The sequence below is a fragment of the Gymnodraco acuticeps genome, unplaced genomic scaffold (genome assembly GCF_902827175.1).
Source record: "Gymnodraco acuticeps unplaced genomic scaffold, fGymAcu1.1, whole genome shotgun sequence".
Classification (NCBI taxonomy): Eukaryota; Metazoa; Chordata; class Actinopteri; order Perciformes; family Bathydraconidae; genus Gymnodraco; species Gymnodraco acuticeps.
This window is the reverse complement of record NW_022990665.1, coordinates 101,748-127,210: the sequence shown is the minus strand read 5'-3', so window position 1 is coordinate 127,210 and position 25,463 is coordinate 101,748. Positions and strand designations below refer to the sequence as shown.

General features: G+C 40.4%; 2 protein-coding genes across 2 annotated transcripts in view; both read left to right on the top strand.

Moving 5' to 3' along the window:
- The first annotated feature begins 837 nt into the window (after nt 1-837).
- On the top strand, nt 838-14,750 carry wee1 (WEE1 G2 checkpoint kinase). The gene is given in 12 exon segments (XM_034229605.1): nt 838-1,806; nt 2,982-3,128; nt 3,130-3,194; nt 3,950-4,016; nt 9,733-9,905; nt 10,384-10,652; nt 11,710-11,796; nt 12,180-12,265; nt 12,358-12,435; nt 12,437-12,529; nt 13,142-13,287; nt 13,528-14,750. Coding segments are annotated over 12 exon segments (1,851 nt in total). The 5' UTR covers nt 838-1,323; the 3' UTR covers nt 13,685-14,750.
- A 1,544-nt stretch (nt 14,751-16,294) lies between these two features.
- swap70b (switching B cell complex subunit SWAP70b) overlaps nt 16,295-25,463 on the top strand; it is a 40,283-nt gene continuing 31,114 nt past the window's right edge. The window contains exons 1-2 of the mRNA XM_034229606.1: nt 16,295-16,459; nt 19,048-19,188. Of these exons, the coding sequence (XP_034085497.1) occupies nt 16,364-16,459; nt 19,048-19,188 (237 nt within the window). The 5' untranslated portion in view covers nt 16,295-16,363. The remainder of the gene's footprint in view (nt 16,460-19,047; nt 19,189-25,463) is intronic.

Genomic DNA, 25,463 nt, shown 5'->3' with positions numbered 1-25,463 from the left:
TGTCAGGCATTCAAATCCTACATAAAACCTGTTATTATAGTATGTCACACTCTGAAAGGGGGATTTCTCAATCAATTTTCTATTCATATGTTTACTTTACGATACAATTTGAAATATGTTTTTCTTGTAAATGAATATATGATGGATTTCCTACTTTACCAACCTGAACATATATTATATGAAAAATGTATTTGTACTTAAGCAAAATAAGCAAAAGTCCTGCATTCAATGTTTCATTTAAATATTTAAATGAAACTACTATTGAGGTAGACTTGTTACATTCAGAAAGTTATATAATAAGAATATAATTGCAAGAATTTAACTTGTATTTATATGTTGGTAAAGCTCCTTTTTAGTCAAATGAGTAAAATGACACCAATTAAATCCATCTATAGGCTACATGTATAAATACAAATTAACTTAGAATATATAGATAAATAAATCAATGCTTAGACAAAATATTAAATATGGAAACAAATGCATAAATATATGTAATAATAACTTATTCGACCACTTATTTTAAACCACTCAGATCCATTTTATAATTATAATAAACGATGTGTTTTAGATCTATTGTGCCTTGTATAAACTGATCAGAAGGGTTTTTTATTCAGATTGAACTCTGCCCTTTGTATTTATCGCGGCTCCATTGACCATGCGATCTGAATAAAAGACGCATTGTCTCGAGGTTTGATTTTAATTGTTGACTCCTGCAGAGACTTGAAAGGCAACGCGGCGTTTCGCGCCATTACGTTACTGTTCTACCGATGACGTAACCCTTCCCGAGACCTCTCTGGAACGCCCATCTTTCAAATATCCGAGGAGGTCTCTGATTGGCTGATGCGGAGCATGTGACCAACGGTCGCGGGAAGTCCTTTGCCACGCGCGTGATGGGAAGAGCCGCCTAGTTCTTCTTGACTCATTCAAACTTTTTTTCTGTCAACATTGATTTTGTTTTATTGCGGAAAAACCTGTTTCTGTGTCCGCGAGACATCGAGGAGTGACGGATACCAATACCCAACTTGACCGGGTAGTTTCTGTTTGTTTTTACTTTCTTCGGGACGGTGACTACTAGCTAGCCGACTCCATTTCTCGCAGTTGGAGGGGCGTGTTGGAGTTAGCAAACAAGCTAACTTTTCCTGGGATGCTAACGGACTTTTAAAGTATTAACGGTCGCTTTCGAACACGTTTTTTTCCACTCGATACCTTTACATTAAGGTAGTTGGAAGTTCACTGTGTGTTTTGGCTACTTAAACAGTAGCGGGTGTTCAACCGGGGGATTTTCCCGTCGACGTCGCCGGGGTTTAAATCCTGAAAAGAAAAATGTCGAGCTACACTCGCCATCGATCTCTGACTCCTAAAGCTGTGCCACTCCGACAGAAACTACAGTTTACCTCCAGCGATGGGGAGGATGAGTCCATAGAGGACGTAAACAACAGCACCGGGGGGGAGTCCGGCTTCACGGAGATGGATTCCCCGATGCCAGTGCGACGGGACACGGTGGATAAGCGCCTGGAGGGAAGCAGCAGCCCCCTGAACCAGTCCTGCGGGGACGACGAGGTGGAGCTGTGGGACGAGGAGAGCTTCGGATCCCCCTCTCACCTCCGGTCCCCGAACAGCGTGATCTTCGCCCGCTGCTCCCCGTCTCCAAGGAAGTCCTCCCGGCTGTACGGAGGCTCCCCGGACCGGTCGTACGTGCAGGACGACGGGGAAGCGTCCAGCTCTCCGATCCCCGACTGCCCCGACACACCTCCACACAAAACCTTCAGAAAACTCAGACTCTTTGACACTCCGCACACACCAAAGGTAGAGTTTCGTATGCTGTAATAACACTAGTTTTGATATCAATGTATATCTAAGTGAGTGGTCTTTTAGATGCAGAAATAAAGCAAGTTTCAGAGAGACAATTTCATTTTGTTTTTGAAAACTACCACAGCCTTATAGTGTTTGAAGAGCTCTTATAAGTGTGTAAAAAGCCTGTTATTGATAAAATAGTAAGTGGTTTAGTTAAGATTATTAAGAAATCACTTAAATGTTAGCATTTGGCACACTTTGGACCTTTTTAGGTTAAGTTATGATCTTGCATAACACCTCTAAACAGCATTTAGAGCACATGTTATCCTCTAAATGTGTTTATCTTGCTTCTGGATCATGCCATGTGTTGAATAGGAAAGGGAATCTGGAAAAACAAGCAAAACAACTCTTATGCAAACAGACCTGGTCTTTTTTTTTAAATTCCGTAGGATGCTTGAATTTGAATTACAACACGTGTTCAAAGCCTGTTATTGATAAACTCATATTTAGAACTTTAATGTTTGAATTTGACATGCTTTGAACCTTTTCAGACAAATGATGTCAGCTTACACAAGCACTTTGGAGTGACATTTCTCCTCTGAGTGTGCTTGCATGTTGATTTGGCTGATCCTAGATCATGTCATGTGTTAAATGGGATAGAAGAACAAGCAAAACAAATCTTACACAAACAAACCAGGTCATCTATTTTTTTTTGAATTCCTTGGGATACTTGTGGTTCACCAGTTAATGTGTAACTGAGCTCTTACATAATGTACTCTGTACTCTGCCAGATCATTTGGTGACATGGAGTTTTTAGCCTGGACATGTTTTTCTTCCTCATTACGCAACATTTACAGTTGAAGCACCACATTTACTACCAGAACCACCAACATACTGTCAACCAGGATTATGTAACACGTTTTTTCTGACCCTTTCTAATGCATACACATAACCAGTTGCTTCAGGGAACACAACATTAGTAGTAGTACATTTACCAAAAATCAAGTAGGAATATTAACTTCCTTTTTACCTTTTCCCCCTAATACACAACACACACTTCGACCTAGCTTCACAAGACTTCCTTTTTACAAAGGTTTGAATATGTATATCTGCTGTTTTCCTCTCCCCTGCTCTTGAAGTAATTATCAAAGCACTAAATCTGTCCGTCTCTTTTTATTTGTTTGCAGAGTTTGCTTTCCAAAGCCAGGAGCGCCGGGTCGGGGTCGTCCAGCCGGAGAGTCGCCCTGTTCAAGAATGTGGAGCCTTCAGGAAAGTCTCTCTCCGACAGCAGCAAGAGACAGCAGACGCCCCTGGTCAACTTTAACCCTTTCACCCCCCGACTCCCTGCTCATACAGTCCGCCACACAGCAGAGGAACAGGAAGAGAGCGCACTGGAATGAGTGAGTTTTGTTAGAAAATACCTGTCGACTTTAGAGGGACGTGTATCACAAAACACAGCTCGGCTCTTATAGGGGCTGGAAATCATTAACTACATGCCTGGCTTGGAATTATAGGATGCTAGGTGTACTAACAAACAGGAAATGCACTTTTAAAAGTTTGTTGTTATGCTTTAATGGGCCACTCTTCTTTAAAATACTGCCATGAAGCATAGTTTTGGAGGTCAAACGCACTTTAACACACATTTAAAGTTAATGGGGAAGTGCAATAATAAGTGTAACTAAATTAAAATTAATTTACCACATGTTTAGATGCGTTTACAGCTTGCAAATGCACGTTGAAATTCTTAAAATATGCATGATTTTGACTTCAGCAAAGGTGTAACAAACCCCAACGACAAACTGATAAGTTTGTTTTCCAAATGGCTGAGGGGAGTTGATCAGCTGCAGTCCAAAATATTTTGGTTTCACATTTCCTGGTTGTTTTTGGTTAAATAACTATTATTTACAGTTTCAGTAAAACCTGTTGACGTCGAGCTGAACCCGTTAACCGTATTATCTGCTTCTCAGATCCAAGCCATTGTTATAACCAGATACGTTAGAGCCGTTATGAGGCCAGGGGGGTTTGGCTGGAAATCAAGACCTCATGGTTACTGCTCAACTCGCCATGTGCTCCTGAAGCCCCCACCCCACCCCCTCACTGCTGCCCCCTGCTGGAATGAATGCTAACAACACCTCTATTGTCTGCTGTCTTTCAGCTCCTGTGGAGAAGACATGGAGGCGAGCGACGGAGAGGGAGAGGAGGAATTATTGCCACCATCAAAGGTAATTATTCCTTATAATTAAGGATTTACTGACTGAATATATGTGTGTGTGTATATATATATATACACACACATATATATGACAGACAGAATATTAAATATTGAACAGAACGCCTAGACTACTGCAACTCCCTCCTGGCTGGTCTACCTGCATGTGCCATCCGACCTCTGCAGCTCATCCAGAATGCAGCTGCTCGTCTGGTCTTCAACCTTCCTAAATTCTCCCACACCACTCCGCTCCTCCGCTCCCTTCACTGGCTTCCGGTAACTGCTAGAATCCACTTCAAGACACTGGTACTTGCTTACCATGCTGCGAATGGATCTGGCCCTTCCTACATCCAGGACATGGTTAAACCGTACACCCCAGCGCGTGCACTACGCTCTGCATCAGCCAAACGACTCGCTGCGCCCTCGCTGCGAGGGGGACCCAAGTTCCCATCAGCGAAAACACGTGGGTTTGCTATCCTGGCTCCAGGATGGTGGAATGAGCTCCCCATTGACATCAGGACGGCAGATAGCTTGCACATCTTCCGGCGCAAACTGAAAACTCATCTCTTTCGACTCCACTTCGAGCGATAGAACTATTAACAAAGAACTTTTATACTAATAAAGGACTGGCTTATCTAAAGCCAGTTGAGTAGCACTTGAAATGTTTTTGCTCTATGAAACCTGATGTACTTATATGATTCTGTTTTCTTCAAGTTGTATTTTGTTGGTCGAACGCACTTATTGTAAGTCGCTTTGGATAAAAGCGTCAGCTAAATGTAATGTAATATGTGTGTATGTATATATATATATATATATATATATATGCGTGTGTGTATATATATATATACACACACATATATATATACATATATATATATATATATATATTAGTGCTGTCACAATTATCGCGTTAACGGCGGTAATAATTTTTTTTAATTAATTGCGTTCAAATATTTAACGCATGTGCAGAATGGCCCGCCCCATACATCCCACCAGTGGCAGCGCCAGGGTATGGCTGGGGTAGGCTACACCCATACCAAGAAATGGCTTAGCCCCACCATGAAAAATGATGTTAAAGTAAGCAAAATAAAGTCTGCCAACTCGTGCGGAGTAAATTGCACAGAGAGCAGTTAGTAAGATTGATTTCAGTAGCCACGGTTTTGAAAACTTTTGTCACGTAGTGATCGTCTTCTCAATAGAACATCTTTGATAATGTCTTCTGGCCAATCGGAATCAAGATAACGGCGTGGTGTTGTTGCAGGAAGTCCCGACGGAGAATACTTTTGCTGTAGTACAGGGGTGCACATAACTGGTACGCAGGTTATGTGCGTAATCTGAAATGCGTACCGTCACTTGTGTCACAAAGCGCATTTGACGTACTTGTGAAGCTTTTCCAGAAGGCGGTTAGATCACCGGACGACAGAGTCGGTCTCCGTGTGCACAGACAGGGCTGCTGTTAACGTCGGTCTGTACAACGGAATTGTGCCAAAACTACGCCAACCGGCTGCTGAGGGAGACTCCCCCCCCTCACTGGAGAACTGCGCTAAAACAGCTGATCACAACGTTAGCACTCTGTGGTCACGAAGTACTCCACTAGCCGCCGCCGCCCCTCTGTCGACTTTCCTGAAGTACTCCCCCGTTGATAGAAATCAACACGTAATGAATTAAGACCCCACGGTTTGATGATTGATAGGTGTGTGGGTTGTCTTTCATTTTGACACACAGAACAATGTTTATGTTAAATGGATATATCCGCCTTCTTTCATTAATCTTTCCATTCCCACAACAATATACATAAATAAATGGCATATTTTGGACATGGTTCGAATGGTGATTAATCATGATTAATTAATTTTTAAGCTGTGATTAATCTGATTAAAAATTGTAATCGTTTGACAGCCCTAATATATATACATACATATGTATGTATGTATATATATATATGTGTGTGTGTGTGTATATATGTATATATATATATATACACACAAAAATGGTATTCGGGACAGCCCTACTAGCCTGTCCCGAATACCATTTTTCGGGTTCCGGATATTCGGTAGTAATCAACAGCGAATATTCGGTGCGGAGAGATCTTTTTTTTTTTTTATAACATTTTTTTTTGCCAACATTTTTTCATAACACGCTCCGAGACACCTGACAACACGCTGTTAAGCAGAAGGGCAGAAAGAGCATACTATTACGATTTATATTTATTTATTGTCTCAGTACTCGCATACATTAAAACTAAATGTGTCCTCTTGCCAGCCGCAAGCCAACCCAGCCGCAGCGCAGCGCCCGGGGACCAAATCTGGTTCCAAATTCCGTCTATAACGTTTTACAACCTGAAGATACAAAACACATATTTCTGTTATAACAACAATACTTTTAATAACATAGCCGTAACAGTAGGCCTAACCGTGTAATACTTGTTACCGATACAGTAAACAGTATTTAAATAAATGAAGAACGAAAAATAAATGAACGAACTGTATGCCAATAATTGCCTTAGCCCCAGATGTTCCACATTGCTCCTATTATTTTCACTATTCCGATAAAATTGAAAAACTAATATAAAAAAAACAATTCGGTTGCTTGCAACGATTTTCCAAGCAAAGTAAGTGCACGATTTTATCATGTGTAACGTTACCGTTTAAACGGCGGATAAAGCAGCTTCATCATGGCAACTTGCTAAGCTAAGCTAGGCTAGTACTTACAGCATCCGGTGACTTTTCAGAGTTGTTGTGCCACCGGCCAGTTTCTTGTCGCATATTTGGCACACTGCCTTCTTTTTACCGTCGTCCAATTTAAAATGGTCCCCCACAGCTGAAGTCTTCGGCATTTTGTGTTCAGGTGTGTGAAGCGAGGTGAAGCGTGCCGTTTGCGTTCGTGACTGAGTGAACGCGATGTCAGGAGCACAGGCTGAGATTGTATATTCAGCATTTCAACAGTGCAATTCAAAAGTATAAATATAGTATAAGAATATGGCAATTCGCCTTTATTGATAGCATACATTTAGGGGAAGAAAAAAATAATTTGAAAAAAAAAAAAAACGAATATCCGAATAATTAAATTGAAACCCGAATAGTTGGCCAACGAACGAATAGTCGAATATTCGGGTACAGCCCTAATATATAGTTGTAAGTCACTTTGGATAAAAGCGTCAGCTAAATGAAATGTAATACCGTGTTAAATTCAACATGTCTTGTATTTTTCAACAGCAAGAACAAGAAACGGCATCCATCTTCTTTGTTGTTGAGTGTGTGAAAGAACATTATATCACAAGATGGATGCCATCGTGTTATTGTCACGTGTGTGAAATTACTATAGATGAATACACTCTTACACCAAATAAATAACAAAAAGTTAAAAACAGATGAATACTCTTACACCAAATAAATAAGTAATAGATACAAACAGAGAGATTACCTTTCCGGTGACGGAGGTTCATAATCAGAGTCATTACTGTCCCCTTCGTGCGTGACGAGATCACTATCTTCTGACGGAGAGTCCTGAAATACGATGTCCAATGCCTCCTCGACGGACAAAAAAAGTCTTCTTTCTGGCTGCCATTGTTACAATGAAGACAAAGAAAACAAATCCTGCTGTTTCGCTGATCGATCTGCCGTTCTCTGCTCTCCTGTCGCTGCGGGACATGCTATGCTATGCTATAGGTATGCTGCGTAAAAAGAGTGGGGCGTGCGTAAACCAGCTATACTGCCTTTATTTATACTTACGCAAGCTCCTATCTCTGGAACTCATTGGTCGATTTGGGTGATTGACACATTTTTTGAATCGTTAGAGCCAATCGAATCGAGTAGCAGTTTCAAATTACGTAAATACATTACGCCTGCGGAGGGGGAGCTATGCGTAAACTGCATCTCCCGCAGCTGAAGCCACGGACTGTTAATCGTTGGACCTACTCTTCTGCCGTGAATGAAATAATTGATTATCAGTAATCATTTTAAAGTGACAAGAGACATTGGATTAACCCTGAGCAGCGTTTTTATTCCTTTGAACACAACTTTTGATCACAAAACAGCCAAGGTAAGACCTAATTATTGTCATGGATTTGAAAACTGATATTGTTTACTTTCTATGTTCTGGCTGCTAGCTCGGTTAATGTTGTGCCTGTAGTGATGGGGTGTACACCCATGGAATCTGTGGAATCTCAGCTTTCAGAAAATGTGTTTGTGCGGAAAGTATGAATTATAAATGATCGTTTTTGTGAGTTATGAGCAGAAATAGCAATTGCCCGTTTTTGCCATGGGCTCATTTAGAGGCTTCTTGTGAGACTTCTTTTTCGAAAAACATTTTTTTTTCGTATCGTCAGTTAGCCAAGTTTCCTCCGGTCAGATGGGTATGGAATATTAATAGTTTCATGAATGACACTTCAGATATAGCACTGTTGCTACATATATAGCATTTTCGGACCCGAGCTCGGGTCCGTGGGGCTTAAGAGGTTAAGATGTTAAAGGCCATTTTAAAATGTTTTTTTTGCTGTATTTCTTCTTAAATGTTTTTTATTTTGTAAAGCACCTGCCGTGTGCTGAAAGGGACTATATAAATAAACTTGCCTTGCCTTATAAATAATAATAATAAACTTTATTTGTATAGCACAAAGCAGCCCCTAGTGCTTTACAGAAAACACAACAACAATATTAAGATCAATAGAGTGCCGCAGTGACGCATCCTAAAACCCGGAAGTAAGTTAGCATTTTACCACTTCCGGTTCCTTCGACAAAAAGCAATGGGATTTCTCATAGGATTTTGGAAAATAGCTCCAAATAAGGTCTGTGGTTGACACAAATTGAAGAGACAGATCACGTTTTGTTCTACGACATTAAATCCATCAGCAGTGACCCCACTGGTGATTTCTGAAGAGTTTACGTGTCTGAAAAACGATGGTTGTTAACAAGTGGCTGAATAGGACTACAGAAGTTGTGGAGGCCATTTTACGTCATTACACCGAACACGTAAACACTCCGCTAAGTTAGTTTGCCCTGTTGCCTGCCTCCTGCAAACTGTTCAAACAAACGCTTCAACTTGTACCATTTTGAATCTGTAGTTTGAATATGGATCTTAAGTTGGCGTGACGTTGAAGCAGCGACCCTGCTGTAGTTCCTTTATAGCATAACGTTAGCATTTTGCTTCTGGCGACTAGATTTATGATTAGAAAATTATAAAAGTAGGGTAGACCTATGTGGATATTATCCGGCTGAACAAAACGTGACCCGTCTCTTAAATGTGTCTCAACCACAGACCTTATTTACAGCTATTTTCCTAAACCCTATGGAGAAATCTCATTGCTTTTTGTCGAAGGAACCGGAAGGAGTTTACTTTCAGGTTTTAGGACACGTCACTCTACAGAGCAAGATAAAACATCTACAGTGAAAATATGTAAAAAATAAAACCATTTAAAAGCAAAACAGAAAGAAAATACAGTAAAACATGAACAATGATACTAGTGAGAATTGAAAGTTAACCCAAATCAAAAGCCATATTAAAAAGATTATGTGATTTTAATTATATATAAAGTAAAGCACACATTTATAGTTGGGAATAAGTTCATTTATTTCTCTTCATCCGGCACTTTTTGCATTCTGCAGGTCGTTTTTTCTTGAACTTTGTTTTAGCGCTGCAACTTATTTCGTTTGTGGCATTGACTCCCATGCTAAATGTCTCTTGTGACTTATTGGACACGTTGATGTTAAATGTGTTCTTTGTTCTCTCAGAGGATCACCATGATGGAGAGCAACATGATGTCTCGGTACGTCTCAGAGTTCCTGGAGCTGGAGAAGATCGGCTGTGGAGAGTTCGGAGCCGTGTTCAAATGTGTGAAGAGACTCGACGGCTGCATCTACGCCATCAAGAGATCCAAGAAGCCTCTGGCAGGATCAATAGACGAGTAAGTTCACTTGGAGATTACCATGGAACAAAGACAATCAACATTAAAGAGGACGTGATGCACCCCAAGTCATCCAAGAGTCCTTTTGCATATTTACACATTCACATCGTTAGTAGTTTTATTGCCAACATTTGAATTTGCTGCTTCTGGATCATGCCATGTGTTGAATAGGAAAGGAAATCAGTGGCAAAACAACTCCTATGCAAACAGACCTGGTCTTCCTTAGGATGCTTGAATTTGAATTACAACACGTGTTCAAAGCCTGTTATTGATAAATGAATATTTCCAACTTTAATATTTGCATTTTACACCGTTTTAACCTTTTTTAAGTGAGCTATGTCATCTTCCACAAGCATTTCAGAGCAATGGATGAAAACTAAAGAGTCGAGACCCTATTTATTTCCCTCCATTTTAACTTCAAAGCGTTCTCCAGATGTTCCTTTTTAATTAAAACCCTCCGTCTCCCTCCTCCTTGCAGACAGAACGCTCTGCGGGAAGTCTACGCTCACGCTGTTCTGGGTCAGCACCCCCACGTGGTTCGATATTACTCGGCCTGGGCAGAGGACGACCACATGCTGATCCAGAACGAGTACTGCAACGGAGGAACGCTGTCCGACGCCATCTCGGACAACTACAGGAGGCTGAGCTACCTGACGGAGCTGGAGCTGAAGGATCTGCTGCTGCAGGTCACACGGGGACTCAAATACATCCACTCCACCACGCTGGTGCACATGGACATCAAGCCCAGTGAGTACTTTAGATTATACTAATAGGGTGAAAAGTTAGGCTTTATATAACATATTATATATATTTACATAACATTCATCTGTTTGCAACTCGTATATATCAATATTCCAACTACTGTGTATAGACTATTCTGCACAGTTTCTATTATATTATATTTTATTGTATTTACTTGTATCTGTTTTATTGTGCTGCACTGTTGGAGGAGGAGCCTGTGACCTGAGATTTTAACTACACTGTAGCTATAGAGAGGCGAAGTCCCGCCCATCTACTTCCGACCCATGGGACCTTATTTCGGAAGAATTATGTATTGAAGTCAATGGAGAGAGAGTATCTTTCGATCCCGTTTGAATTGTGCCACGAATTACACATATGATGTCAATCTTAAAAAATAATTTCCATGTAAAAAAAGTTACAGTTTGTCGTAAAACTGTTGAAATATAAGACTATGAAAAATACGCAACTAGAAAGACTACAAATCCCAGAGTCCCGGTCCCGCATGCTGGCTCTTACGGAACCGACTAACTCCCCTTGTGTGTATGTGCAGCTCTCAACACGCCCAGACTTGGAGGGATTTTCACCTCTTTTCATACTTTTCGCCTCATTCTGAAAGGAAGAAGTGAAATGTGCAACATGACGGCCGTCTTGGTGCGAGACGGGAGTTGTAGTTCATTGAGCGGTTTCACACAAAAAAAGTGTTATTTCACAGTTTTACGAAGCATTTTAAGTTTTTTGACTTGCAAAATTATCTTTTAAATTGACAAACATCATATGTGTAATTCGTGGCACAATTCAAACGGGATCTAAAGATAATCTTTCTCTCTCCATTGACTTCAATACATACTTTTTTTAAATAAGGTCCCATGGAGCTCCCCCGGAAAGGGAGGGACTTCGTCTCTCTATGTGCACATGACAGTAAAAGCCTTGAAACCTTGATATGCCGATTTACATTTTGCCTAACGCATATTTTGATTCCTGCCATTTTTATTGCACTAGTCCATATTTTTTATGACATTCTTTGGTCTGAAACTAATGTCAATTATAAACGTCTTTGTTTTAGGCAACATCTTTATTTCGCGGAAGACTGTGTCGAGCTGCGATGACTGTGACGATGAAGAGGGAATGACCAGCGTCGTCTACAAAATAGGTAAGATGCTTCCACTAATGTGTGATTTTGAAGTACAGGTTGAAGACATTTAAAAAGTAAACAAAATGAACGTTACATTTGTACAGGTCAGTAATTATGATACACTAATGAGGTACATTTAGTAGAAATACCGTATTTATAGTTTAGTTCAAATATAGACATGTGTGTTATTGGAAATGAGGGGGTGGGGGAAAGCAAGTAGATGTTCTATAAATCAATAGTACTTTTGTGAATTTAATCCGTTATACTTTGTGGGAAGGATACACTATTGTTAGAGGGGTTGATAAAGGGTTGCCAGTTCTGGTTGAATTTCTCATCACGTTGTTCTTAAATGTTACGTGCGATTAAGATTGTCATGACTCTAATCTGTTCTCTCTCGCCAGGTGATCTCGGTCATGTGACCCGAGTGAACAACCCTCAGGTGGAGGAAGGGGACAGCAGGTACCTCGCCAACGAAGTCTTACAAGAGGTTTGTCATCTTACTTCAAAAACTGCCTTTTATCTTTTCATCAAGTCAATCTTTTCAGTGTCGATAACACTCCTCCTCTTTATCGTTTGCAGGACTACAGTAAGTTGACGAAAGCGGACATCTTTGCTCTGGCTCTGACCGTCGTCAGCGCGTCGGGAGCCGAGCCGCTTCCCCACCAACGGAGACAAATGGCACGAGATCCGACAGGGAAAACTCCCCAACATCCCACAAGTACTTTCTCCAGACTTCCTCAGTCTGCTAAAGGTAATTCATCATTCACATTCATGTCTATGCTTTGCCTCCACTCTGTGTCTGGTAGGTAGGTAGGTAGGTAGGTAGGTAGGTAGGTAGGTAGGTAGGTAGGTAGGTAGGTAGGTAGGTAGGTAGGTAGGTAGGTAGGTAGGTAGGTAGGTAGGTAGGTAGGTAGGTAGGTAGGTAGGTAGGTAGGTAGGTAGGTAGGTAGGTAGGTAGGTAGGTAGGTAGGTAGGTAGGTAGGTAGGTAGGTAGGTAGGTAGGTAGGTAGGTAGGTAGGTAGTCCCAATTTGGGAAATGTTTGTGTTGCAGCAGCATAAAAAAGGCAATGTACATAAGAGAAACCAAGACACAGAAATAAACAGTCCAATATATTAAAAAAAATAGCATTTAAATAATGTGCTTTTAAAGTTGATAATCATGTTAGTTTATTTGTTTGTCGTGGACAAATTAATTAACTGTCACAAAAAAACATTAAATGGGGCAGCTTTAGCCAACATTGTTAATTTCCAGCTGTTGTCCCCGGCCAGATGATAATAGACACCTTTTAACATTTTAAATGAAACACCTTAATATCACTTTTTACTTCCACATCCTAATCTCATATGTTCTCTTGTCCTGCAGCTGATGATCCACCCCGACACGAGCAGACGGCCCTCCACCTCGGAGCTCATCAAACACCCGGTGCTGCTCACCGCCGCCAGGATGAGCGCCGACCAGCTGAGAGTCGAGCTCAACGCCGAGAAGTTCAAGAACGCTCTGCTGCAGAAGTGAGTCTGAACGGCAAAGGAAACACTTTGAAGAGATACACATTTATGATAGATGAAAAACTTTAAATAAATTGTTACTGCAGCTCTTACTTGAAGACTGAATTTCATTGCGGTTTTTCACAGGTTTTTCTTTAATGATAAATTGAGAAAACATCCAAAGTATAGTGATATTTGTGGTCCTAGTTAAGTCAAAGAAACTCCTCGTGTCCTCATCACTAACTGAACATATTTCCTCCTCAGAGAGCTGAAGAAGGCTCAGCAGGCGCGAGCTGCAGCGGAAGAAAAAGTGTTATCGGGCGACCGGATCCTGACGCGCTCCACGGTGCATCCGACGCCCCGAACCTCCAGACTCATCGGAAAGAAAATGAACCGCTCCGTCAGCCTCACCATCTACTGAGCAGGGAGTCAGACACAAAGGCTCATGGACCTTTTTGAATCAGAAATAATTCAGATGCAGCGCCAACGTAGCTCACTTGTTCCCGGGTTGGAATCCAGCCCACGGACCGTCTGTCTTCTGCAGAAAAATATCAACTTTTTAGGGAGGAAGGACCTTGATTGAGTGGATCTGTCTCTTTTTAGTTTTCTTTCCATGGAGACCTGTGTCAGCTGTAGAACTTGATAAACCCTCAACATAGTTCAGCATTTCTTTCCCAATAGACTTAGGAGAAAGGAAACATTATCCCTTAAAGGAAGCTACTTTACCTTTTCCACACTCTCAACCCTCTGCTGAGACTAAGTGAAAGCCTCATGGACCTTTTTAATCAGATATTGAGATGCAGCTGGGTTTGAATTTGACACACAGAAACTCAAGGTAGCTACTTTACCTTTTCCCCACTCATTCCTTCCTCTAATCGACGACAGGCTCTCTCTCCGTTTCTCTTTCCTTGCACATCCCTCGAACAAGCCGAAGCGCCCGCTCTTCAGTGTGAATGTACTTGTTTCCGTGCGCACCTTACTGCCTGTCGAACGCCTGATGCTGAGGGTCTGAGGATTTCTGTGTTTGTAATGGAACACTTTGGAGGCAACATCTGGAACACTTGCCACACTTTCTTTGTTTTAAAAAGAATAAAAAAATACTGCTGCTATTGATGTTTTGTGTGTATCAGGGTTGGATCGTTCTAGAGGTCATTGGCTCTTAGTTTTGAAGTAGCCGTTTCGCCCCCAATTTAATGTAATCGGATGGAGAATGGATCATGCCACGTGAGGAAGTTCATCTACTTTGAGCTCACTCATGATCTGTGATGTTAAAGTGTTTGTTTATTGGTGCTTCCACCCTGCCCATAGCATTAGAACAATCATCGTCCTGTTCTCTACGTTCTCATTTGTTCTGTTTTTACTTTCCTCACTGCTCGTCTTTAATTACTGTTTAGAAAAGTATTCCTCATTGTTCTAACACAAAACAATGTTTATGTTGTAACCTTGTACATATGTTCTCTAAATAAATTCTCACCTTCTTCACTTTGTGTTGTGTGTTGAAGGGTCTTTACTTTGCAATCAATGGAAATCTAATATGTAAAGGGGAGTTTTTTGAGCTACGATTATAATTCATTAGAGGCTTTACATTGAAAATCAAACTAGTGTTAGGTAAGTCTTAAAAGGTCATAGATAAGTTATTGGAATTACTCATGGTATATCATGTCTAAAAATAGTCTTGGTATGTCAAGCAATCATAGTATGTTTAAAAAAAGACATAACAGGATGTCAAAAATATAGTGTGTATAAATATGTATAGAGTAAAGTACATGGAAAAGGTCTGAAGGAATAACAGTATACCGTATGTTTAAAAAAGTCATCGTATACTGTGTCTAAGTGTTTAAATATGAACTTAATCCTAATGGTATAGTATGCTTTGAAAATAATGTGGTATAGTATGTTGAGAAAAATAAAGTCAGAAAACAGTGTGGTGGAAAAGTTGTAGAACAGTATGTCGAATAATTCTGAAAAAGTAAAAGTATGTCAAATATTAGAAAAGTCCTAGTATGTTTAAAATATTCTGAAAAAAGTAAAGTATGTCAAATGTTTGATTAAAAAGTTATAGTATGCTGAAAAATACAATTCATAGTCGAGTATGTTTTAAAAAGGTCGTAGTATACATATACAGAAAACACCATAGTATAGTATGTTTAAATAAAAGTCACCATACACCATGATGGAAAAATATTCATAGTAAATATTGAGTTAAATTATAGTATGCAACAAACACATGACATAAAAAGACAGTTACTAAAAATGTCATAGTATTCAGGCCTTATTTTACAAAACAATCTAAGTAATTAAAATGAGTTAAAGTTCTTCGAGTCAAATGTAAACATGACTTAAGTCGCATTGACACTAAACCACAATACACAACGTGCGATAAAAAACATTAAAACATAACGATTTTGAAGACATCCGCGTTCTTGTGACGCGTAAATACTACGCTTCCTATGTTTTGGTGCGGACTGCGTTGGTTCACACACCCATGGTTCACACCAGCGATGAACCGCTCCAGAGTTCACTTGCAAGCGGTCGGACTGAGTTCACACCGACCCAAACGAACCGCACCAAGCGAGTAAACGCACAAGGGTTCGATTCAACCGGACACAAGGCTGGTGTGAATGCGAAGTTAACAGATCCAGTTCACCGAGGTTTTTCAACTGGATTATTTTTGAATAATTCTAAACATTTGAACACCATAACATTAACACATTATAATGATATAACAGCTGGTAGTTATGGGTACTTTTTACATTTCAAAGCCCACACTTCTTTACTTTTACTTGAGTAAAGAAGTTTAGTCAGTACTTTAAACATGAGTATCCGTACTTCTACTTGAGTAAAGGATGTGTGTACTTTTGCCATCTCTGGTGTTAATGAAATTCAGATAGTTATGATGGCATTAATGAAACAGATATGATGGTGTTGTTCCCTCGCTGCGCGGTGCTGCAGCTCTTCTCTGAATCTCAGACAGCGGTCATGTGACTTTTCCTCATCCAGTCCAGCTGAAGTTCATAGAGGAAGCGAGCAGAGTTTCACACACAGCCACAGAGAGAGAGAGAAGGAGCAGAAGAGGAGATTATTGTACCTTTCCTTCAGCATGGCGCTACGGGATGAGCTGCTCAGGTCCATCTGGCACGCGTTCACAGCTCTGGATGTGGACAAAAGCGGGAAAGTGTCCAAATCTCAGCTGAAGGTAACTCTACTTTTACTTTGCGCATCTTTATGGGGCAGTGGGATGGAGTTTGGCCGAGCAGGAATCTCTCCCACTGCTGTCAATGTTAAGAACAAACTGTTCATATTATGAAACACTTTAAGTTGCTTTTATGCGAGCGTTTCCTCCTCGTGGGAAACACAGCTGCGCGTGCACCGAGACGCACCTGCCCTCACTGATGGAATCTGCCACTTCAGAGAAAACACAAAAAAGCCCTTTTTCAGTGTTATTAAAATACTTCATGGTTAGATTAGGAGTTTATCTGAAGTCATCACAACATAGCGTTTCTGTTTTTGACCATAACACTACAAACATGGAGTCCTAAAGTGACGCTGACTTTTATATGAGGTCTGGTCAAGTTATTAATAATAACATGATAAGATAAGATAGGACTGGTTTATCTAAAGCCAGTTGAGTAGCACTTGAAATGTTTTAGCTCTATGAAACCTGATGTACTTATATGATTCTGTTTTCTTCAAGTTTGTATTTTGTTGGTCGAATGCACTTATTGTAAGTCGCTTTGGATAAAAGCGTCAGCTAAATGTAATGTAAAGTAGTCAACAACTTTTTCATATACTTTGATTGAGAAAAAAGTACCAATACTACACTGTAAAATAATTTGAAAAGGTTTCAACGTAGGCAAGTATAATAATGGAAAGTACAAGCAGAAAATGGCTCCTATGTGTACACCATGATACTGTAACTGTGTATTGTATCATTAGCTCATTTTGTTTGATAGGTTGTTGAGGTGGAGACTTGTTATAATTATATTTTTAACAAAGATTAGCTTGATGATTTTCTATGTTTTGTCCATCAGAGTTAAATGGGTAAGTGTCAGAGGATAAATCCTAACCAAACAACTTAATTATCCTGTGTGTAACCATGAACTTGTTTACAACTGAATGACACACCCACATATTTCAGTGGCAGCCACACATTGTTCAGAAGTCTCCAAAATAAACCGTTAAACTTGTAGCCTCTGAATCTAAAAAGGTAAATGTGTAGTTTACTATATTACCCCAGCACTGGACCACTTTTCACAGAAAACTAGATCTTGTTGAAAGAGGAGAAACTTTTCTCTGACTGTAATATCTGTATTACTCATCTGAGTGTTGATGAAAGTTTTGGAAATACAGGAAAGCACGAAATGTGTTCACTGGAAGATGAGGTTGAGAAAGTTTTTCCTTACCTGAGTTTGACCTCACAGAATGAAACGTACCGACATGTCTGAGTGTTGGATTGTGGTATTTCTTAGATAAAAGCGGGATAAATGCTTTTGTTTTAGGATGCGCTGTATCTTGATTATTGCTCAATAAGACAAGCTTTCTGTTAAAAGTCAGAACATATATTATACTACTTTTCTTCATCATGCATAGTGCTCCTAGTGGCCTTTTAAATTGCCTCTTGAAGTCATTTGCGTTGTATGTATCCTTTAGAGTCCAGTGCTTCTCAAACTGTGGTCCGCGGACCACTGGTGGTCCGTGAGCGCCCCCTAGTGGTCCGTGAGTATATTGGTAACATTTCACATTTTAAATAAATAAGTTAATTTAAGTTTTCCGCACTCTCGTGGGAATATCTCCGCAATGGAGCGAGGTTAAGTTTAACTTTCGATGGCATGATATAGCCCAGCGCAACACCTTCGTCACACATGTTGCCACCTGTTTGTACCATTTTCAGGCGATTTGTAATCTGTTCTAGAAAAACGATGTGTTTTTGGATATTTGTGGAGTTAGGTGGTCCGCAAGTGTTTTTTATTGGTTAAGTGGTCCTTGGTATGAAAAAGTTTGAGAAACCCTTGAACTTCTCTGACTTTTCCTCGTATTTAAGAGACCAAACGATTGCTCGAGAAAATAATGACTCCATGATTGAATAATGAAAATAAGTGCAAGTTGCAGAGTTTCAGCTAGAACACGTTTTGAACAGGAAACCAGCGTTACAAACTCAAGCTGTAGAGGTTGCTGTTTCATTGAGTGAAACATGGAGATACTTGAGTTCTTTTTCAAGGTCTTCCTTATTCTCTGTTTCTTGGAAAACAATCAGTTCTTCAAATAAAACACCAGAAATATCTTGAGTAAATGCTTCTTAAGCGTTACAGACGAGATCCCTTAGTTCCCTATCCTAGACAACTACTCTCTAGTAGCGCATTTTGATAATTTAATAATCATTATAGTTTGATTTGATTTGTTTCGAATGTGTAAAACAATAATACAAAAATGTAACATGAGAATTATTATACAATACAAAATGAAGCAGTGTCAAATTGATATACAAAAATATGACTGACTCTAAATGAATGATCTACTTAATTACACATCCGAAAAGGGGTGGGAAGAATTCTACACTTATTTAATCCCACCCAACCAAAAACATAAAACAACAAATTAATAAACAGATAAATAAACAAACAAATACATAACAGAGGTAAATGATATTCAAGAAAAGATAACATAACAAACGTCGTCCAGCAAGCTGCCAAATGTCTTGTTCCAGCTTCTCAAAGTTAAAGATTGTGTAGATTGTTTGTTTTATATCTTAGTCAATTCAATATGTTGTATTGTTGTTGTCTCCAGGTGCTGTCCCACAACCTGTGCACAGTGCTGAAGATCCCACACGACCCCGTGGCGCTGGAGGAACATTTTAAAGACGATGACGAGGGTCCCGTCTCCACCCAGGGTTACATGCCCTACCTAAACAAGTTCATCCTGGATAAGGTACGGCACGATTCACATGATACTGCTTCTGTTTCTGTTCAAACTGAGACACAGATATGGATGGATAGATAGAGAGAGAGACAGACAGATAGATGGATGGATAGATAGATGGATGGATGGATCGATGGATAGATGGATAGATGGATGGATGGATAGATAGATGGATGGATAGAGAGAGAGAGACAGACAGATAGATGGATGGATGGATAGATTATAGATAGATAGAGAGATGGATGGATAGATGATGGATAGATGATAGATGGATAGATAGAGAGATGGATGGATAGATGATAGATGGATAGATAGAGAGATGGATGGATAGATGATAGATGGATGGATGGATGGATAGCTGGATGCTATAGAAAATGGGAAATGTTTGCGTTGCAGCAGCATAAAAAACAAGGCAATTTACACAAGAGAAACTAAGACACAAGAAATAAACCGTCCAAAATATTTCAGAAAATAGAAATATGTAGCCGCCTGCTAATGCCCATGATTTAAGACATTGGCATCACAAATGATTCAGTTGAAGTGGACGATTCCCCCAGAAGGGATTAAGTATAAATGAATGCCACTGAAATTGGGGAAACAAGGTTTGCACTTGGTCTATTTTTATAGAGAGATATTACTTAATTCCTCCATATGCCAAAGAAATAGTTTCTTTGAGGTTCAGTGAGTCACCTCTGTTTATATGGAGAATGAGACATTATCAGGAGTCCAAAACAGAAACGTAACGGTAGGATTTGAAAGATGCAACTTTTCGAAGTCTCACCCTGGCTCAGAGGGCTTTCTGCAGACACTATTCAGAGGATGGTTGTTATTCTTTATGGGATGCAGGTGACCATGTGTAATTATAATGTTCTCATAAGACACTAGAGCTGAGCCTCAGGTAGAGGACACATCAGCAACACAAGAATACACAGTCAAATCATAGCAGCCACATCACTAAACCCACCCTCCATCTCCCTGTAGACCTCGTTCACAGAGTACATCTTAACCGTGAATAATGGACAGATAGGGAAGGGTAGAATTGAACATATAAATAACTCTTGCAATGAAAGACATTATATATAATTTAGTATCAGATCTTGTTAAAATATGTAGTACATTCAAGATTCAAGGGTGTTATTATCATGTAGCTACAGTGTAGTTATGGCAATGAAAATCTTAGGTCACAAAAGGACACAAGACAACAAAATAAATAATAATAAAAATAGTGCAAATCAAACAGTACCATACATTTGTATCAAATAGTGCAGGTGAAAGAACAGAATGTAAGTTTAAATATTGTACAGTGAAATACAAGTTAAAGGTCCCCTATTATACTGTTTATCATCAATATATTATAGGTCTCAGATATATCCAGAGCCTGTCTCTGATTGGCTGAAACACCAAACAGATCATTGCAGCATTACCCAGAATCCCCTCTGTTTCAGCCCTGTTTCCAAAGTGCTGATTCTCTGTGTTACTTTGGATGAAAATAAGGAGCCCCTCCCCACGCCCCTCTGAGAGAGATTTGGTTAAAAAGAACTCAATGGTGCTCTAGGAGGAGATTCAGGTGATAAGGTGGGGGGGGGTACCTTGGTTGGTGATTGGCTAATGGTTACACAAGACAACACATCGTTATGACATCATAAAGTGGCCAAAATCTGATCAGCTCATTTTCAGACAGGTTTTTATAGAAATGGATCAGGACAAAAAGAGAGAGAATCTTTGTTCCTGAAACTTTCAGAGTCTCTTTCCACAGAGGGGACACATGTTGATGAAGAAGAGACATGGAGAAGAGGGGACACATGTTGATGTAGAAGAGACATGGAGAAGAGGGGACACATGTTGATGTAGAAGAGACATGAAGAAGAGGGGACACATGTTGATGTAGAAGAGACATGAAGAAGAGGGGACACATGTTGATGAAGAAGAGACATGAAGAAGAGGGGACACATGTTGATGTAGAAGAGACATGAAGAAGAGGGGACACATGTTGATGAAGAAGAGACATGAAGAAGAGGGGACACATGTTGATGAAGAAGAGACATGAAGAAGAGGGGACACATGTTGATGTAGAAGAGACATGAAGAAGAGGGGACACATGTTGATGTAGAAGAGACATGGAGAAGAGGGGACACATGTTGATGTAGAAGAGACATGAAGAAGAGGGGACACATGTTGATGTAGAAGAGACATGAAGAAGAGGGGACACATGTTGATGAAGAAGAGACATGAAGAAGAGGGGACACATGTTGATGTAGAAGAGACATGAAGAAGAGGGGACACATGTTGATGTAGAAGAGACATGGAGAAGAGGGGACACATGTTGATGTAGAAGAGACATGAAGAAGAGGGGACACATGTTGATGTAGAAGAGACATGAAGAAGAGGAGACACATGTTGATGTAGAAGAGACATGAAGAAGAGGGGACACATGTTGATGTAGAAGAGACATGAAGAAGAGGGGACACATGTTGATGTAGAAGAGACATGAAGAAGAGGGGACACATGTTGATGTAGAAGAGACATGAAGAAGAGGGGACACATGTTGATGTAGATGTCTTTATCTGCATGGACACTCCAGTGCTCTATAGATTCCGTATACAGTATATCTGAATCCTCCAGCGATTGCTTCTTCTTTCTTTATTTACAGCTAGGGGGTTTAACAGTAATTGTCTTAGAATAACAGTAACTTTGTAAACGCCAGGGAGTCCACCATGTAGATGTTATTGGTTGTGTCATGTTACAGCCAATCAGTGAAGACGCTGGTGACTAAAGGAGCTCATTGATGGACGGGCAGTACGAGTGAAATGTGTCTGTGACGAACTCCATTGTGTCCGTCAGTCAGTGTGCGGCGCTGAGCTCTGACAGCAACACTCAACTGTTTTATTGAACGCTGAGTCAGCTCATTCGTCTGTCTGTCTGTCCCTCTGTGATGATGTCATAACGGGTCACTGCATGAATGGAGCGGGGACGATTGTTTAGCCGGGAATCACGACAAGTGGAAACTAGTTGGGGCTTTTTTTTTTGGTGATGTCATGAGCTGAGATCATTACGGCGCTAAACTAGCGAATCCTACTGGCTGTTAGCATGACAACCATTTCCCTCGTTGGGTGTCTCTTGAAGGTTTTATAACTTTTGACCTCCAAATGTATCTTTTATGAACACTTTTGTCCCATTAGGGAGGTGTTTATATTTGTATATCCTCCTATTATGCTCCATCCGAACTAGTTTGCCTCCTCTGAATAACCCCAAATCCAGCCGACTGTCTTATCTGTAAATGTTTCCATCACATTAGCTGTCTGCAGTTTGAAACTCCCTACAGAGGATTTGTCTCGTCTAAAGGGAACAACACTCTGCGTGTGACCTTGGTTAAGGTCCAGAGTGGGTCTTTGTGATAAACCTGTCACACAATGAGACTTCCCTCAGAGAGATGTTAACAGTTGTTGTGTGATTTTCCTTTGTTGGGCTGTTTTTAACCTCAAACATACAGAGAGCAGAGGCCTGTACTACGAAGCCGGATTTTTGCTTAGCCGGCTAACTTCAGGGAAAACTCTGGGTTTCCGGTCCTACGACGCTGGTTCTCTTCTTAGCGGGCTAGATCTCCATGGTAACTTATGCTGAACGGCTAACCTGGTCGGGAGCAGGTTAGGTTGCAGGCTAAGAGATCAACTCAGTGAAAGCACCGCCTGCTGACCAATCAGAGCTCAGTGTGCGGAGTTTAAAGCGATCAACAACATTAAGTACACATTAAGTACAGTCTGCGGCACTGTGAGTGCAGACGTCGATGTGTCCCATTACCATTCATATCACATCACATCATAATGTATCATATATTTTCTTATCTGAGTCAGCTGAGCCGTATCTGGCCGTGCAACACTCAGTGTCACATACTGTATGCAGACGTATTATTTTAAGCAACACATTAAGTTGACGAAACACTCAACTAAAATGTAATTAAAGTCAGATCGTGTCTTAGACGGGGCAGTGATATCATAAACCTGTTAATGTACACATTCAAACACTTGTTCTGTCACCAGCTGTATTCACCTTGCAGGTGCAGCTATGTGGCTTTGATCCTGGATAAAGTGTTTAAGTCATGGATGTTTAAAGTTTAACTTCTTCATATTTGTCTAATATTATAGTTGACTTTTCATTCAGGAAGTATGACGCTGCACTTGTCCATGTTTGTGATTGGTCGATCGCTCCAAATACCACCACTTTTATGTGAACGCTCACCTAACTAGATAGGACACGGCTGGCTTGAGTTAACGAGTTGATAACCAGCGTCGTAGGACCGCTTAGCGAGAGCGCATTTGTTTTGGATTAGGTAAACCGGGCAACTCAAACATATCCAGGTTATGTTGAACCGGCTTCGTAGTACAGGCCTCTGATATCCAGTCCAAAACGTTGGGATTAAGCAACTTCGGATTTTTCTAAGTGTATTTAAAGCTATCTATAACTTCCTTGCTCTTAAAACTCTAGTGGAGTAACATTCTTCAGAGAAAGTTGTACAACGTGTTTGACAGCAAATTATTTCTGAGTGACGCATCAACACACACCTTTTTCCCCTTTCAGTAACTTTAAGGTCGTTAAATTGTCGTATTTCACACTAATATACATATAGTAATTGAACTATATGTTGACTTGAGGGATATAATCTAGACATCTTTTGCCTCATTTTATGCCAATGAAATGAATTCAGCCTGGCATATCATTAGAATCTATCTCCACTAGAATGAATGATATATTATGAGTGTGTTTAGCTACATGTGGCTGCACAGTGTAGTTTGTAAAGGCTCACTGACATTTAAGAGGTGAAACTCCACTCTCGCTCTTAAAGGGACACTTTAGTTGGAGGAAATGTGGATTCTGGATTTACGTTCAGGAAGAGAGACTTGACCTCATGTGCAGATGTCATTATCCCCCCCTCAACACACACACAACGGTCCCACCCTCCCTTTGGAGTGGAGGTGACCAGAGAGGGCGTCGGTCGGTGCATTCAAATGCTCTCAGTCCGGAGGAAACTCCACCCGCTTGCACAAGGAAACTGTCTGTGAGCATTACTATACTTGTGGGGACCTAAATCTGTTTACATAGTCACGTGTGGGGACTGGCTTCCCTTATGGGGACAAATTGGAGGTCCCCATGAGGGGAATCATTAATTTTAGGGTGAAGACTTGGTTAGGATTAGGGTAAGGGTTAGGGTTAGGCATGTGTTGGTTATGGTTAAGGTTAGGATAAGTCTCCAGGAAATGCATGTAAGTCAATGTAATGTCCCCTGAAGTGATGTATACATGGTGTGTGTGTGTGGTCTAGCATTACTATACTTGTGGGGACCTAAATCTGTTTACATAGTCACGTGTGGGGACTGGCTTCCCTTATGGGGACAAATTGGATGTCCCCATGAGGGGCATCATTAATTTTAGGGGGAAGACTTGGTTAGGTTTAGGGTTAGGGTAAGGGTTAGGCATGTGTTGGTTATGGTTAAGGTTAGGATAAGTCTCCAGGAAATGCATGTAAGTCAATGTAATGTCCCCTGAAGTGATGTATACGTGTGTGTGTGTGTGTTGTAACCACAAGCTAAAACAAGGAAGACGAAATAGTCTTATTTTACACATCAATGGAGTTTGCTAATCTAAAGAAATTGCAATATATAAAAAAACCCTGAGTTACGTGTGTGTGTACAAATCAGTGGTGAATCTGAGGACAATTACTCAAGTAATTTACGTAAGAGGAACTTGTACTTTCCTTTCTTTATACTTCACTCTAGATGCAAAAAGAAATATAGCACATCTAACTCCACTGTCCACTTATAGTGCTCAATTACCTTTTAGATTAGTTGTATCCCCCTTCTTTTACAGCGAGACCTCATACCTCCAGATGTGGTGATCAGTAATGAATGTGATCAACTTGAGGATGAAGTCATTTTGATTTTCCTACTTCTTAAGATAAATAAAGTCTTTGGATCGGCTGGAAACTGCTTCTAAGCTAAAAACAGGGCTGTTTTTCTGAGCTCATGGAAAATCGTTTTTATATTTAACATACAGTATTAAAATGCAATGTTTGTTGTGGTATAGCTTCTTTCCCCCCACTAGATGCAATGCTAGATGCTGCATGTGTGAGGTATCATCCTGACGTGCCAGTATATAGCTATAGCAGAAAATAAAAAGCACTACACTGCCGTTTGACCTGATCAGAGGACAGAGGCCCAGTCACGCTCTGCAGACCGTTGATGCGGCAGTAATGACGTTGATCTCGGCACTTTGAGGTTTTCTGGAGCGTCC